The following is a 17,864-nucleotide window of genomic DNA, read 5'->3' on the forward strand; positions in this document are numbered from 1 at the left end:
CCAGTCCAACCCCATCCCCCTGCCAAGCAGGAAACACCATCAAAGCATTCTTGACATATGCCTGTCAAGCCTCTGCTTAAAGACCTCCAAAGAAGGAGACTCCACCACACTCCTTGGTAGCAAATTCCACTGCCGAACAGCTCTTACTGTCAGGAAGTTCTTCCTAATGTTTAGGTGGAATCTTCTTTCTTGTAGTTTGAATCCATTGCTCCCTGTCCGCTTCTCTGGAGCAGCAGAAAACAACCTTTCTCCCTCCTCTATATGACATCCTTATATGACATCCTTTTATATATTTGAACATGGCTATCATATCACCCCTTAACCTTCTCTTCTCTAGGCTAAACATACCCAGACTCCACTTCCTCTTCCCCCCACCACCCGTCCAGTGTCCGTGACTGCTCCTTTCCTCATCCCCATACCTGATCTCCCATTTCAGACGTCATGATGTATCGCAATATTTAGCTACTGATATATCACAATGTCGAAAACCAGATACCGCTCAGCCCTAGTCTGTTTTTTAGTATATATCTAAATTCCTTTGCTTATTAGGGGCTACCCTGCATTTTGTTCAAAAAATTGCTACTACCATAGAAATATCAAGATTTTCAAAAGTAGGGGGTCTGTGGCTTGGCTTTTGAAAAATAGGCGCTCCTCAGTAATTGGCTAACTGGGAACCACTGCTGTAGAGTGTCGGCCAGGGGTGTCCAAACTTTTTTCAAAAAGGGCCAGATTTGATGAAGTGAACATGCGTGAGGGATGATCAAAGTTGTGGATCTTTTTTTTTTTAGGATTGAAGTTGTTGAGCTTTCTTAGGATTTTACCCCAGGAAATAAACTGTCGCAGGGGCCAGATTAAACCAACCGGCAGGCTGGATGAGGCCCCCTGACACGGACTTTGGACATGCCTGGTGTAGACCATTGGTCTTCAACTGGTGGTGTGGCCTACTTCAATGTGGGTCATAGCAGAAGCACTACTAGCAGGCAAATCTATAGTAAAAAAAATATTAAGAAATGGGTCCCCAAATGCATGTTGTGGGTCTGAAAAGGGTATAGATACCAGTTGCTGGAAGCCATGCGGGAAAAGAGTGATATTGTGCTCGTTTCCTGCTTGCCACTTTCCCTTAGGCATCTGGCTGGCATGATGCAACAGGATCTTTGTATGTTCTTATTACTTTAGTGACACCACGGTATGTTGTTTGCCTCAAATCTTGACATTGACTCTTGCCCACATCTTTTCGCAGAAGGAGCTGATAACATTCCAGGGCCAGTAACGTGGGAAGGGAAGGAAGAAAACATTATATACCTCAAGTGGCCGGAACCTGTTAACCCCAATGGGTTGATCTTGATGTATGAAATCAAATATGGGCAAAATGGAGAGGTAAGCGGGATTATAGGTCTTTTTCATCCAACCCAATTTACAAGGTCCTTGTGTTTATATACACAGCCCTGAACAACCAGGGCCCAAGATACCTTAAGGATTGCCTAAGCACTTCTATCGCAGCCCAATCGCCAAGTTCATCTGAAGAAGCTCTGCTAGCTGTCCTCCAGGTTACAGAGCCTCGAGTCTCGGTGTCCTGCATGCAACAGATGCATTAATAAAAATCATTTTAACTGCTTTTCTCCCCCCCCTCCCCCCAAAAAAACCTTCTGTAGGAGAAGCGAGAATGTGTTTCAAGGCAAGAATACAAGAAACTTCGAGGAGCCAAACTGACACATCTGAACCCTGGAAATTATTCTGTCCGAGTTCAAGCCACATCACTGTCTGCGAATGGATCCTGGACTGAGGCAATCTCATTCTATGTGCAGCCCAAAAGTAAGGATGTTTTCGTTGGTGGGGAGGGAAATACGGACACACTGGTTGTGTAACTGCTTTCCCTCCAGTATTTTGTGTGTTCTTCAGATTTAAGATTCTGAACTTCTGGCAGAAAATGGATCGTTGGATATTTGGATCGTTGGATATTTGAGCTTAAGCTCAATTTTACTAAAAAACCAGAGGCTTTCCTCCTCGGAATTCTGAATACTGATTTGCCAGTAAAATATAGAGAGCATTTCCTGTATGCTACGGCGGCAGCCCGCCTGTTGATAGCTGCCAACTGGAAAGGAGATAAAATCCCTACAGTTGGCGAGTGGCAAGTCAAGTTATTGGGTTTTATGGAAATGGCTCAATTAACAGATAATCTAAAGGGAAAACCCAAACAGGCATTTACGGAAAAGTGGGAAAAGTTCAGGAATTATATGCAAGAAACCGACAACAGGGAAGGAATCTTCATGGCAGTGTTGCATTGATGGGCATACAATAATTACTCAGACAATCTGGTAGGATAAGCTTTATTATGTACAAAAAAGAATAACAAGATTTTGATGAGGAATGTCAGTACATGAAGAATATAAAGGAGACAAGTTGCAGATGGTGACGGGAAGTCAAGGGCAGTATTTTGATGTATATAATTGCCTAGGTGATGAAATGATAATGTTTTTTCCTTCTTTTTTTTCCTTTTCTGTAAACTTTTTGTAAACTTTTTGTAAAACATTACTTTTCAATAAAGATCTATTAAAGCAAAAAAAAAGAAAAAAAGAAAATGGATCGTTGGATATTTATCCCAGATTAATTAGAATAAAATGTCTGTGTTTCAAGGCAGATACTGTAGATGAAACAGCAGATGAGCCGTGTCTTCTTCCTTTTTTTCTTTTTCTTTCCTCCGTGTGAGTTTCCTTGGGAGCAACAGCCAGCCACCCTTGGGGTTCCCCCAGATGATCGGCTTGTTGAACATTAATCCCGATTTGAGCATTCGTTCTGATAACATTTGCAAGGAAGTTAAAGTGATCATTTTCAATGAGATTAAATGACATTGTGCCAGAGCAAGTGCCATTTTCCAGTGCCATTTCCCAATCACCTTCCTTTATCACAAAACCTCTGCTCTTTTTCAGGAAGCAGGTTTGTAGCACAGGACCTCCAAATCAGCTCTAATAGTGCAGCTTGAATTTTTCTGATATGTAGTTGAGCCGTACCCCAAAATACCAATCATCTGGAAAGTGCTCTTGTAAAAAGAACGCTCTAGGTGGCCCCGTGTTCTGTTTTGTGTGTGTGTGTGTTATATTTAAAAAGTTTGCCCAGCAGTAGCTATTTATGTTTCAGAGAGGTCTAACTAGCTAGTGCAGCAGTAGAGATGCACACATGAATTATCACCATCCTTTTATTTACTTTCTTGTTTTGATTGCTGCAGCACCGAATTATGGGGGTTTCTTGCACCTGATTATTGTTCTACCCATTGCTGTCATTTTGATCATCGGAGGGCTGCTCATCATGCTGTACGTCTGTAATAAAAAGAGGTGAGGGTTGATATTTATTTGTATTCATTTATTGCATTTATAAATGTTGCAATTTTCCTCCCAAGGAGCTCAAGGGGGCATATATGATTCTCCCTCTCGTCATTTTATCCTCACAACAACATCCTCACAACAACACGACAGCCAGCGTGTAGTAAGTCAGAAAGTAATATTGCCCTTTTCCTGATAGATTTTGTAGTCAGGCACAATGGGTTAAACCTTGTCATACTAGCCTAGACAAGGACAAATAAATTGTGTGTTCTTCACCTTGCTATAGTTGATTGACTGCTGCTGTTACTGTTGTTGTTGTTGTTATTTTGTTCAGCTAACCTAGGTTCAATAAGCCTGTCATTGAGCATAGGCATATTTGGGAAGTAACACAATTGATTCCCAACACCTTTATGCAAACTTGCCAAATGCTGCTGCTGTTGGGGTGGGTGGGTGGGTGTGAAAAGCAAGTCACAAACCGGAACTCAAAGGTGAGAGGACCAGAATAGAGTGAAACGTTGATCTCTCTCTCTCTCTCTTTAAAAAAAAAATGTGTGTTGAAATAAGAAACTTTCCTCTTGCATTTTAACAGGAACAGCGACAGGCTTGGAAACGGAGTGCTCTATGCCTCTGTGAACCCAGAATATTTCAGCGCCTCAGATGGTAAGTCAGGCCTTCCACTTCTGACTCCTTTTAAGATAGCAACTTCTTGGAATAAAAGTGAATGCAGAGCCTGAGGTGGAGTCACAAGGAGCTCTATGTGAATCAGTTGTAAAGACAACCTTCACTGTCAGTCAGGCAAAGAGGAAGTTTGGGGGGCTAAGGAGAGGGGGTCTCAGGCTTTTTGCTTTCTTTTTTAAAGGTCAAGGTAGGTCAGAAAGTTCTTAAAGAATACCTAATAGTATTTTTTTATTGCAATAACATGAAATATCATATCAGTGTACAGCAATAAAACATTAAACACTAATAAAAACTATACAAATAATCATTTGAAGTGAACTTTAACAATTCTTTAAATTCTTAAAAGCACAGTGCAGGCCTCTTGTATATATTGATTTATAGTTATTCTTTAAATTTCTGTCCCGCAGTTCCTCCTAAAGGAGCCCAGGGAGGCAAACAACCCCCAAAATGAAGGATATTTAACATAAATACACAATTAAAAGATTGCTGGGAACTGTATCTTTCAGCTATCATAGTAACATAAGAAGCTACCTTATCCCAAATCAGACCATTGCTCCATCTAGCTCAGTATTGTTTATGCTGCCTGGCAGAAGCCCTGCAAGATTTTAAACAAATGCCTTCTCAGTCCTACATAGAGAAGCTAGAGATTGAACCGGAGACCTTCTGCACGGAAAGGCAGCTCCTCTGCTGCAGAGCTATCGTCTTTTCCTTCTCAATTCTTTCTCATCATCTTTCTCAGCTACAATTAGCACTAGTTTTTATTTGTAGTGAAACCTTTAACCTTTTTTTTCCTTAAATGCTAGGCTGTAGCTCTTTGAAGACTTGTCAGAGGTTGCACCTTCCAATTGTAAGCTAGGATTTATAGCTCTTAAGTTGCCTCCTGGAACAAAGCAGTGCAGCTCTCTGGCATCCCAAAAAAAACAGGGAAATGTTAATGTTTTGGAGTTGAAATCTTGACCTTGTTCTTGGAAGTTAAACCTGGAGTTTCGTGTTGCTTGTGTATTTTATATATATATATAAAAATAATCTTCCTATTCAGCAAAAGAAGTTCCCCAAGTGACTTTCAAATCACAAAAATACCCAACAGCAACAGTCCCTCCTCTCAGGCTTATACTTTTAAAAAAGGATACAAAAGGAAAATGGATTGGTAGGGAGGAGGAAATGAGAAAACACAGGTGCAAATTATTAGTTACAAAGGTATCTAATGGCCAGCTGAGTGGAAAACTCCGGTGTCCCTTCTCATAACCCCCCCCCCTTCCAGAGCGTGTTGTAATGGCGGCTGCCACTACATCCCCCACCCTCTGTTGAGAAATGCATGTTACAGCTTTTTAATCACATTATTCTGCTCCCCTCTCTTGAAATGCATAGCAGATGCTAAGCAAAGTGTCCTTGCCCTCTTAAAATATGCTTTTGCATTACACCTCTGCTGCAGAATGCTCCCTTGCCAGGTACACCACACGCTAAAGTTTGGGTCTGTGTCTTACTTCAGCAATAGGCTCATTTGTGCATCTTTGGGCATGATGTTTTTGCTCGGGGTCAGTTTCCAATCTGTGAAATGGGGGCAATATTATAGCATGGCTAAACAACGTAAGGATTACAAAGGGTTGAAGCAGTAAGATGACTGTTGAAATTAAAGCAAGAAGTGCAAGAACAGGCACCCCCCAAACTTCGGCCCTCCAGATGTTTTGGACTTCACTTCCCATCTTCCCCAGCCACTGGTCCTGTTAGCTAGGGACCATGGGAGTTGTAGGCCAAAACATCTGGAGGGCCGCAGTTTGGGGGTGCCTGTGCAAGAACATCCCAGTACAGTATACTTTAATGGAAGAGGATGTTGCTTGCACTCTGTTGGTTTTTTTTATTTATTTTAAAAATTATGACAGTCGTTTCAATTCAAAGCTGCTTGTGAAACGGGTTCTCCTTGTGATTTTTACAGTGTACGTTCCAGATGAATGGGAAGTACCCCGAGAAAAGATTACCATGTGCCGAGAATTGGGGCAAGGCTCCTTTGGAATGGTGTACGAAGGGATAGCGAAAGGCGTGGTTAAGGACGAGCCAGAAACCAGGGTGGCCATCAAAACAGTCAACGAGTCGGCAAGCATGCGAGAGCGGATCGAGTTTCTGAACGAGGCTTCAGTTATGAAGGAGTTCAACTGCCACCATGTCGTAAGTTGCTGAAACGCATTAAAGCTTCTTCCACTCCGTCACCACCCCCCACCCTGTTCTCCTACTTAAATCCTGGGAGATGCTGCTCACCGGAAAACCGCTATTTGCTTGCCGGTGTGGTGCTTTTGTACAGAACCAGTATAAATGGAATTCTATATCAGATAAAAAAGCTTCCTTCATAGCTTTTTGGATTAGTTTTCTCAATGCTCTTCCCAGGTTCTTTTTGGGACGGGGCGGCGGTGATTTAAATTTATGTTGTGTATGCAGCTAGGAGGAGGATGCTGACATCTGGTGCCACCCTCTGGGCTGGCTATAAGTAAGAAGGTGGGCAGGTGGAGGCTGCCTGGGGACAGGCTGAAGTTGGTGGGGCAGAGCCCCATTCACCCTAGTGGCCTGGCCTCCACTGCTTATGTTATGTTCTTTCTATCTCTCTCCTCCTCACTCCCTTCTCCCCCTTTTCTCAAGTGGATGCATAGTGTTTGTTTGTGTAGTGAAGAGTCACACACTCACAAGCGCAGTGCAGTCATACCTCAGTTTAAGTACGCTTCGGTTTGAGTACTTTCAGTTTAAGTACTCGGCAGACCCGTCTGGAATGGATTAATCCACTTTCCATTCCTTTTTGTGGGAAAGTTCACTTCAGGTTAAGTACACTTCAGGTTAAATACGGACTTCCAGAACCAATTACACTCATACTTCAGGTTAAGTACGCTTCAGTTTAAGTACTCAGCGGACCGTCTGGAACGGATTAATCCACTTTCCATTACTTTCAATGGGTAAAATAAAAAATTCCTTCAGTAGCACCTTAAAGACCAACTAAGTTTATATTTTGGTATGAGCTTTCGTGTGCATGCACACTTCTTCAGATACACTAGAAACAGAAGTGTCAGACCCTATATATATACAGAGGGTGGTGGGGGTGGGTGGGAATGGGAGATGGGCTGATGGGAGTGGTAAACCTGTAGATGGGTGTTAATGGCTGCTGATGGCTGCAATTAGTCCTGGGCTGAGGTGCTAAAGAAAGCTTGATCATGCATAATGAGATAAGAATCCGATATCTCTATTCATCCCAGGTGCTTCCATGGTTTTAAGCTTGGTAATGATTTCCAATTCAGCAACTTCCCTTTCCAGTCTGTTCCTGAAATTTCTCTGTAATAAAACAGCTGCTTTGAGATCTTGTATAGAATGTCCTGGGAGATTGAAGTGTTCTCCTACTGGTTTTTCAGTCTTATGGTTCCTGATGTCAGATTTATGTCCATTTATCCTTTGGCGTAGGGTTTGGCCTGTTTGTCCAATATAGAGAGCTGAAGGGCACCGTTGGCATTTGATGGCATACACAATGGTGCCCTTCAGCTCTCTATATTGGACAAACAGGCCAAACCCTACGCCAAAGGATAAATGGACATAAATCTGACATCAGGAACCATAAGACTGAAAAACCAGTAGGAGAACACTTCAATCTCCCAGGACATTCTATACAAGATCTCAAAGCAGCTGTTTTATTACAGAGAAATTTCAGGAACAGACTGGAAAGGGAAGTTGCTGAATTGGAAATCATTACCAAGCTTAAAACCATGGAAGCACCTGGGATGAATAGAGATATCGGATTCTTATCTCATTATGCATGATCAAGCTTTCTTTAGCACCTCAGCCCAGGACTAATTGCAGCCATCAGCAGCCATTAACACCCATCTACAGGTTTACCACTCCCATCAGCCCATCTCCCATTCCCACCCACCCCCACCACCCTCTGTATATATATAGGGTCTGACACTTCTGTTTCTAGTGTATCTGAAGAAGTGTGCATGCACACGAAAGCTCATACCAAAATATAAACTTAGTTGGTCTTTAAGGTGCTACTGAAGGAATTTTTTATTTTGCTTCGACTCAGACCAACACGGCTACCTACCTGTAACTTTCAATGGGTAAGTTCGCTTCAGGTTAAGTACACTTCAGGTTAAGTACAGACCTCCGCAACCAATTGTGTACTTAAACCGAGGTACCACTGTACAGTACATGAGAGTGCACACCTTTTAATAAAATGCTGCCTCTGCAAGTGAATAACCCAAATCTTTCTTCTCTCAGGTGCGGCTGCTTGGAGTTGTTTCTCAAGGCCAGCCCACACTGGTCATCATGGAACTTATGACCCGTGGAGACTTGAAGAGTTACCTGCGGTCGCTCCGGCCAGGCACAGAGGTCAGTCCTGTGTTGAAAGGTTTGACTGCTTTTTTTGCAGTCCAAGCACCAGGGGCAGGGGCGAGGAGGCTGACCTGGGGAGGGGAAGAGAGATAATGAGGGGTACTCGCCTCCCATGGGCCTTAAGATGGTTGGTGACTCCTCATCTAACTGTTCTGTTTAGAAATGTGGTAGTTATTTAGTTATGAGCTAAGTAGAGTTATAGCATTGTTACATTGTTGTATTTAAAAATAAGAAGTTTTCCATCATATTGGTGGGGGGGGGGGATAAGAGCTTTCAATCATATGAAAATACAGAATCACCAAAGGTTTGTTTTAAGAAACCCCACCTGCCCCAGGTGTAGGTATTCTTGCCTCTTCCACCTGAGGTGTCCTAACCAAAACAGGGTGTGTGTGACCCATGTCCTTGTGTGTTTTTGGGGTGCTGTAGCAGGTGAAGAGTGGCCTGTGAGCTGGGACATCTCCCAATTCAGAGACTGCCTTGACTCTGGCCTCCCTAGCAGCGATGTGGGTGGTTTATTTTCCTGTTTGATAAGTTCCTTAGTAACAATGAGATGCCTACTGCAAATGCAATAGTAGCCAAGCTTGGCAGTTTTGATGTTTTTTGCTGTGTTTATTAAATACAAGTAAAATAAACATGGTAAACTAGATCACTCTCTGGGGCACGCTTCCTGACACAAACAGAAAATGTTCTAACTAAGTTTTTATTTTGGTATGAGCTTTCGTGTGCATGCACACTTCTTCAGATACTTCTTCTTATCTGAAGAAGTGTGCATGCACACGAAAGCTCATACCAAAATAAAAACTTAGTTGGTCTTTAAGGTGCTACTGAAGGAATTTTTTTATTTTACTTCGACCCAGACCAACACGGCTACCTACCTGTAACCAGAAAATGTTCTGATTCAGATTAACCATGTGCAATTTCCCCACTGGAAATAGTTCCAAGTCTAAACTTTCTGGAAAACCCATATCACTGCTCCCTAGCTAGGCAAACGGCAGTTATCATCTACAAATGATACGGGGAAGGAGGTTACAACACTCTGTGGTAGACGAATGTGCTCAGTTCCTAGAAAACGGAAGTAATTTGTAGAAGAATAGATGCAGTTGGGGTTCTTTGTTCATTAATTTATTTAGTTTCTTGCCCCCATTTGCTGTAAGGTCCCAAAGCAGTTTATAAGAATAAAACTTACAGTTATAAAACAATTACAAGATAGCGTGCAATACCAGGACACATTCACACAAACAATAAAAGTAAAAACAATTAAAGAGAGTATATAAAAATAATAATTCTTTTTATAAAACAATACAAACATTTAAAAGCAATTCCACATTTAAAAAGAGTTCAAATAGTTTTGTTACAAGATTTTAAGAACTATTATAAAATAGTTCTATACATATAAGACCCATTCAGTCGCATATGTCTATGCTCAATATGAGCAGTGTATAGAGTACTCGTATTTTCTAGAAATTTTCTGCTTTCCTCCTCAAACCTGTAAATGCTGTCCTTTTGACCCTTTTGCCCAGATTTGGACCCCATGAGCCACCATCCCTCTCAGTGATTATAGGTGGCAGTTGCTTGTTTCTTTATGCCTGTCATGTGCACTGCTAGTCAGCCTGCTTTTCAGGCCTGAATTAAACTTTCTGTGCCTACGTGTAACCCAGCGTGGGTCTTTGGTAGGCGCACAGATAAGCTAATTGCTCATGTATTAAATGCTACATGCTGTTACCCTTTTTTGGTTTTGATCTGAATTATGAATGAGTGTTGCAACAAACACTAATATTTAGTCATGCACCCAGCATTTAGCATTCATGCTGGCAATTAGAAGGCTTGCAGCCGCCCACATGCTGTTTGCACGGTCCAAATAGGGTAGGCGAAAGCAGGAGCCCCTGAAAACCATATTCTACTAAAATGAGGGCTAGTGGTATATGCTCGGGTCTCCCTGTAGGCCCTTGCCTTCATTGCGGTCAGCCTCTGGAGTAAATAATTTACAGTTAAGCTAGTGAGAGCACCTCACATTTGTGGAAGAGGACAATTAAAATGTGATTGGAAAGCAAACTACATTCCTTCCTTGAAAGGGAAAACGGGATTACACAAATTAATGGAGGAAAGGCTCTCAGAGGCTATGAGCCACAGTGGCAATGTTTTCCCTCCACTGTCAGAGGTGTTGGGAACAAAACAGCAGAGATCATTCCACGTGCAACTTAAGGGTTAATTCTATTTGTGTTAAAAGGATGACAGGTGGAATTATTGCTTAGCAACCAGGCACAGTTGGATGATAGTTGCTGAGGAAGTTTTTTCTCTGTATGATTGTTTGATCGTTCCCTGCTATGTACAGGAATTGGATCGTCTGACCAAACTTGAGTAGGATTGAACTCCTTGTACAGTATTCCCTCCCAATCTAGTGGGCCAAATTTGGTGCATGGAACTGGCTGGAATTCCTGAACAGGACTGAACTCCCTGTGCATCAATCCTGCTTTCTGCAGCCATGTCTCTACCTGCCAGACACCTGACGTCCATAGCTGCCAAGTTATCCCTTTTTTTAAGGGAAATTCCATTATGCTGAATAGGCTTCCTCATGAGAAAAGGGAAAACTTGGCAGCTATGCTGACGTCACATGTGACATCAGCCATAGGGCAGTTGGCCATGGTTTCAAAGAAATGGCTTGACAGGCCAAGTAGGGAGGCCTGGGTTTGCCACCTGTGTTTAACCTTTCTTTTGGAATGGATTGATTGCTAGATGCAAATAAATGAATCTGAACAGATCCTAGCCAAACCATTGAAAATTTAGCAAGGAAGGAAGCAAGCAACAGCTTCTTAAACTGATGTTAACAGTTGTCTTTCTCTTCTTTTTTTGTTCAGAATAACCCAGCTCATATTCCTCCAGCCCTAAAGAAGATGATTCAAATGGCAGGCGAGATTGCGGATGGCATGGCTTATCTCAATGCCAACAAGTTTGTCCACAGAGATCTCGCTGCAAGGAACTGTATGGTGGCTGAGGACTTTACTGTGAAAATTGGAGGTATTCCCCCCTTTTATTTTCAGTCCAAAGGTGAAATGCAAAGGAAAGAAGGATCTTAGTTCTAGGCAGGGCATTTGGAAGCCACAGGTCTGCAAAAGGATTTTCCTGCGGCTTGTTATCATTAAATTTATTCGCCATCCTTCACCAGCAGGTCCCAGGGCTGGTTACAACAATTTAAAATTCAGAATTAAAATCAGTTAAAGCATACTATGTTTGCAAGAATAGGATGGGTCCTCAAAATGCATTTTCAGCAGCTACTTCTGTTTAGAGCTGTCTTGAGAACAACACTGGGCAAGTCTACGTCTAGTGGAGAGTCAAGCACCCTGAATGTCTTGGCTTTTAACTTTTTAAGAATAAAATGAGCAAAAGCAAGTTTCTGGCCATTTATTTGGGCTGTGGAGTAGGCAGAGCTTTGTGAGATCACTAGAGGCTGGTGGAATAAAATGTCCAGTTTACAGCAAGGTAGAATTTTGGCTCCTCCTCCCTCCTTATGGCTGCAGATGAAAAGGGTAAGTGTGGTGCATCCTGTGAATGCAAGGAAGCACAAATAGAAACCTCCGGGGAGCCACAACAGCGACCAATCTGTTCAATTCACTGGGCAAGTAAGATTTGTATATACTGTATTGCCTTTCCTCTAAGCAGGTCAAGGCAATGTGCCACATGGATTTCTCCACTCTCATTTTATTCTTCCAGTAACCTCTGTGAGTTACATTGCATGCATCGCCAGGAAGGGCTGGGAACCCCCGCTTCCTGAAACCCTGGAGAGCTGCTGCCAGTCAGTGTAGCCAGTGTTAAGCTAGAAAGACCCAATGTTCTGACTCTATCCCAGGTGTCAGCTGTTGGCAGCTTGAATTGTTTAGAGGTAGTTCATAAGGTTATTCAGCGGCTTTTATGGCAATGTGGTACTTTTGTTTTATTTTTAGCATTATGATTATTATTTTAACATGTGTCCTGTTGTGTACCATGTAGATTTTGGCATGACGAGAGATATCTATGAGACCGATTACTATCGCAAAGGTGGGAAGGGACTGCTGCCCGTCCGCTGGATGTCCCCAGAATCACTAAAGGACGGCGTGTTCACGACAAACTCGGACGTCTGGTAATAATGAATGTGTCTGGGGTTGTTTTTGCAACATTCCCAGAACCCCTGCAACTTGATTATGGCATGGAGAAAACACATCAAGCTTTTGGACAACTCTGGTTTTTCCTATCCTATTTGTAGGATTATCTATCTATCCTATTTGTAGACTCCTTGCTGCAACCCCTGTGTAATGTAGTCTCAAGGGTGCTACTTCCTCTATTTTGGAACTTCTGTCATGCCAAACCCCCAGTTTTAAACATGTTTAAACAAATACCTATATGGCTTGAAGGCTGGTTCGGTCCTGTAATATACATGCAGGGCTACTTAGCAGCTGCTGCAAAAGAATTAGAGAGGAGAACTAGAGACATTGCAAGAAAACACCAGGAAATATATATATATATATCTGCTTGGGATTAAATTCTTTGACATGACAGACTTAAAGCTGTAAAGATGTGTCATTTTGTGCCTATGCCGTTTTTCCCACAGCCCCAGAGAAACATTTTGAAACTCCACGCTTTGGCAGTCATGCTTCTTACATAGACAAGTGTATTTTGGAAACCACTTGGCTTCCCATTGCAGAATTCTTGGGAAGGGAGAACCCGTTGCTCCCTTTGTAGCCCTGTCTTCTGGAAAAGCTAATTTCAGAGCTGGGCTTACATAGCTTTTATTTCAGATTCCACTGACGAAGTAAAATAAGCACACTATCATCCAAGCCAGAAATAGTGTTGCAGGGAGGGGTGTGCATGATTTGAATCCAGATCCTAGGGTATTGAGATTTTAGTTAGAACCAGGCAAGTTTCTATTAGGATGGATTCCAGCATCTGCATTATTTGGAGCATAAAGTGTTACTTGCGATACAAAATCCCTGTGGCTTTGGCATAAACCTAGCTTCCTATTTTGCAGATATTTTCTGCTGATCAACACTGGGTTTTTACTTTTAAATCATGACATAATTTACACTTCAGGGAGGTGCATGTGTAAAACCGGCAAAACACTCAAAGCAACTAACCCAAACAGCCACTTTCCTAAAAGCAGTTGCATTCGTTTCTTTTTCCAACACGAGAGATTTATTACCAGATCAGAAAAGGCGTGTGCCCCATAACTTGTGGATGGTTTCCTGAGTGGTGGCTTTGGTGTAGGCGCAGTCATCAAGAAGCCACGACATAATATTGCTTTATCATCTGTATATTCCAAGCCATAAAAGGTAGCCTCGTACCTCGAAGAATGCCAATGTGATGTTGGGCCATCATTGAACACATGGCTTGCTGTTTGCCCCCATAATAAAGCGGGAATCCTTTTGATCTTTTCATCTCCATACCTCAGAGCAGCCTTTCATTATGAGGGACAATCACGTATGTGGCTTTTTCAAGCCCTGCACCATTTCCTCCTCAGTTAGGCCCGATTCCCATACCTCTGGAATTTCTCTGCTCTTGACCCCCTTTGTTGAGGTGAGATATTGTCCTTCATTTGCAAGTCTGGGGTAGAGAAGGAGGTTACTTACTTAGTTGATGATGATGTGAGCAAAATACCCAATCCCCTCTCTGATGCTCACATAAGCTCAGTGCACAAAAGTAGCCAATTCCGTTTAAACTTCCATTTGCTAGAATGCTACCTAACTTTTAGGCTTTTCTTGTAGGTCTTTTGGTGTCGTCTTGTGGGAGATAGCCACGTTAGCAGAGCAGCCTTACCAAGGCATGTCCAACGAGCAAGTTCTTCGCTTCGTGATGGAGGGCGGCCTTTTGGAGAAGCCAGACAACTGTCCTGATATGCTGTACGTATCGTCCCATCTTTATCTGCCTTTCTCTTCTCACCTGACTGCCTTGACTCTGATGCTAGCAAGCTGTCCGGGTCATCAAGGCAGGCTGAAGGGGTGGTGGGGGATATGGAACTGAGGTCACTTTCCCATTTACGCTGTTTCCCATTAAGAATTGCTGTCAATGAAGCCAGAGCTAGGAATTCTTACGCAGGCAATGCCAAACCTCTGTCCTACACAATGTATTGCATGTATTTCATTGACCGTAACTCCAGTTGGGAAGGGCCATAGCTCAGCAGTAGAGCTTTGCATGCAGAAGGTCCTGAGTTTAATCTCCAGCTAGAGCAGGGAGACATACTGGCCTAAAACCCCATAGAGCTGTTGCAAGTCAGTGTATACAGTACTGAGCTAAATGGGCAAGTGGTCTGACTCCATTTCAGCTTCCTATGAGCCCATGATTCTTTCAAGTCAGGAATATTCACAGCACTCATGTTTCTTTCGGAAGGTTTTCCTCCCACCGGAAGCAGCTGCAATGGTTAGCCAGCTTTAGGCTGTTTCGTCTCAATCCCCAGCTTTTACACAAGCTGGTTTCAAGCATGGTTCGCTTCTCTGTGAACTGGCTCTCTGGAAAAGAAATGCTGCGCCTTGCTGTTTGCGATTTTGTCGGAGGCCCACACAAGGGATGCAATAGCTTAGGGGGCCCCAGCTGCTTCAGATTCTTGGGGAAAGAGCTTATTTGGCCAGCGAACTCGGGATGGTGTCCGGTGACAATCCAGTGTTGTTTTGCTGCTTGCTCGTTCGCTCGGGTTGGGCAAGAGGAAGAGCCTGTTGGAGGTTGCCATGGAAGTGGATTTCCCCCACCTTGCATTCTTTCCCTTCCAGGATGGGAATCTCCAGCAGGCTCAAACGGCTTTGAAATTATGCTTGACATTGTGGGAATAGCTCAACAAGGCGGGCGAGGGGAAGGGTAGCGTGTGTGTGCGCGCTTTGGAGTTCTGTAGAGGAAAAGAAATGTTTTCCCATTTTCATTTCCTTTGGCGGGGATGACGACGGATGAGAATAATAGGGTGTTTTGTTTTGTTTTGTTTTAAAAGCTCTGATGACCCTCCCCCCCCCAACATTGAGACTGAAATAATGTTTAGAGAAATATTTCACATATTTTTGTTTCCTTCGGGCATTTCCAAGCTATATTAGTCACTGGTTAAAGTTGAGGATTGGAATGAAGTTTTGTATAGAGTTAAACGTTAAGCTGCTAATAGGTACCAATTGACATGTTTTATGGAATCAATAACTCTTCCTCCCCCCGCTTGAATTGGCTTTAACTGATGGTCAGACTTTACATAATTCATTTTTCTGATCCTTCATGGGGTAAATGACTCAGTTTTGGAAAGCAGCAGACAAACGCAGAGCTTTGAATTCCAGCCCTCAATATGGTTACTAAGATTTGATCCAATGGCTGCTACTGAACTACCAAGTCCAGTTCAAGGTCTTGCCCTGGGCAGGCTTGAGGAACCCTTTTCAACTGTGAGGGCCACAATACCTTCTTAACATCCTTTTGAGGGCCACACATCAGTGAAAGATGGAGCAATGAATGGGAACTTTGCTTTTGTACTGTAGGCTGGTTTCTACACACACACACACACACACACACACACACACACACACACACACACGTGTGTCTATGCACCATCCAGACAAGCAAGAGGCAATACCAGAGTTCAAGGAGTATTTTGGACTATTTTGAAATATATTGTGAATAAGAACATACTGTTTTAGATTTCTGTATGTAGTGTGTGATGTTGTATTGTGCTTTTGCTATTTTTTTTGTTGGGAGCTGCCCATAGTGGCTGGGGCAATCCAATCAGATGGGTGGCATATAAATAAATGATGATGATGTTGATGATGCTTTATGGCAGAGTTGGGATTTGAACTCTGGTCTCTCAGGTCCTACTCTGGCACTCTAACCACTACTCCACATTTGGCTTGTATATCATGTTGCTCTGCCGCCGTCATTTGGAGTGTTGTCCCAACCAGCATCATACATACCTGCTGTTGGTCCAAAGGGGACAGGAAACAATCCATCGCCAGGACCTGTCCTCTTGCTCTACTGAAGGACCAGCTCCATTTGGCTCTTCCTCTCCCTGAACTGTTTTCATTCTAACTGCTCAGTGTAAAAACTATTAACTTAAGGGTACCTGAATTTTCTTCTTGCCCTCTTCTCTCCCCATCACCTGTTCCTTTTGTATGGTGCCTTTTATATTGCAAGCCTCCAAGCAGAGATTTCCTCCCTCCCTCCCTTTTCTATCTCTCCCCGATTGCTCATATCTAAGCTGCTCTGGGAGCCTTCTTCAAGTGTAAAAATACTGTACCTATAATGAATCATTGCCAGCTTAAACGGGGGGACCAAGACGGACCAATACGGGGTGGTTGTTGCTTTTCATTTCCAGCCACACAACTGCAACTACATATTAATCCAGCCTCAGACATGGACTTCCATTCGGAATCCAGCAAAGAAGATGCTGTTATTAGCATATTGGTTTTCTCCCCTCCCTCCCAGTTCCATCCACTTACAGATTCTTCCTCCATCTTGGGAAGTGCATCTTGTTTCCAAGACAGTATAAACAAGGCCTCCTTAACCACTCGGTGCAAGTAGCAAAAAACTTCCTATTATGGGAAGCACTGGCACTGGCTTAAAGGAAGTGTGATGTGTGCTTGCTGGCGCTGATTGTCACGTGTCTCCCGTTCCACTGGTTGTGGTATCTCCTCAGCAATGCCCAAAGGCCACAGGGCAGGAAGCCAGCCCAGTGTCCCATGCTCTTGGCTCCAGCTGGTGTGCCAGTCCGTTCTCCCCCCCCCCCCTCCCCGGAGACAGAGCTTCGTCAGCTGGGGAGGAACAGCGATGAAGTAACAGAAATGGATCTCGGATATTTTTGTCACACTCTTTCTCCTTGGTTGTGAGGGGGTGGGGGGAGGTGAGGAGGGGGTGGCAGCTGTTCTTACAGGCTGCCTGCTTTTCAAGAGGAGGGAAGCTAGTCAAACATAGGGCTTACTTTAAGAGGGTGGGGAGATAACATTTCACCCCCTTGTCCTGTGCGTCTGCTGGGGGTAGGTAACGGGGGGGGGGAGTGTCTGCCCTGCTCAAATGAACCGTTATCCCAGATTTTCAGCTTTCCTTTTTTTAAAAAAAGTAAGTTTGTGGCATTTGTAGTATGTGACCAAATGTACAGGCACTATTCTTACATTTTGTGAGAAATTGGCCTGCTTCCCGTCATATTGCCCCACCACCACCACCACCCTCCCAAAAAATTATTGGGAACACCCATGATCTATTACCAGGCTAGAATTTATGATGCCTTTTTTTATGACGCCACACAGTTGTACCACTAACACATTTTTCCAGGCACAAGAATAAGGACCTCCTAACAATTCTGAGCACCCTTAAGAATCTACTGTTTTCCAGCATTCCTTTGGGGGTGGGGGGGAGCCATGAGTCTAAAGTGGCATAATAGTGTTTAAATGCATGGTGCTGATACGGCGAAACTAAAGTTGGTCATTTAGTATCGGTGGTCAGTCAGTTGGTCCTACGCTGTGGAAAACATCCGGCAGAGATTTGGCATAGGCATCTTCCATTTTGTCTTTCTGTTGAAGACATTTTTATGTA

General features: G+C 43.3%; 1 protein-coding gene across 2 annotated transcripts in view; it reads left to right on the forward strand.

Moving 5' to 3' along the window:
- IGF1R (insulin like growth factor 1 receptor) overlaps positions 1-17,864 on the forward strand; it is a 195,289-nt gene that overhangs the window by 167,397 nt on the left and 10,028 nt on the right. For both annotated transcript variants that reach the window (XM_035131059.2, XM_060282482.1), the window contains exons 12-20: positions 1,241-1,377; positions 1,653-1,812; positions 3,224-3,329; positions 3,907-3,977; positions 5,929-6,158; positions 8,241-8,351; positions 11,210-11,369; positions 12,339-12,468; positions 14,087-14,221. In XM_035131059.2, the coding sequence (XP_034986950.1) occupies positions 1,241-1,377; positions 1,653-1,812; positions 3,224-3,329; positions 3,907-3,977; positions 5,929-6,158; positions 8,241-8,351; positions 11,210-11,369; positions 12,339-12,468; positions 14,087-14,221 (1,240 nt within the window). The remainder of the gene's footprint in view (positions 1-1,240; positions 1,378-1,652; positions 1,813-3,223; positions 3,330-3,906; positions 3,978-5,928; positions 6,159-8,240; positions 8,352-11,209; positions 11,370-12,338; positions 12,469-14,086; positions 14,222-17,864) is intronic.

The sequence above is a fragment of the Zootoca vivipara genome, chromosome 14, assembly GCF_963506605.1.
Source record: "Zootoca vivipara chromosome 14, rZooViv1.1, whole genome shotgun sequence".
Classification (NCBI taxonomy): domain Eukaryota; kingdom Metazoa; phylum Chordata; class Lepidosauria; order Squamata; family Lacertidae; genus Zootoca; species Zootoca vivipara.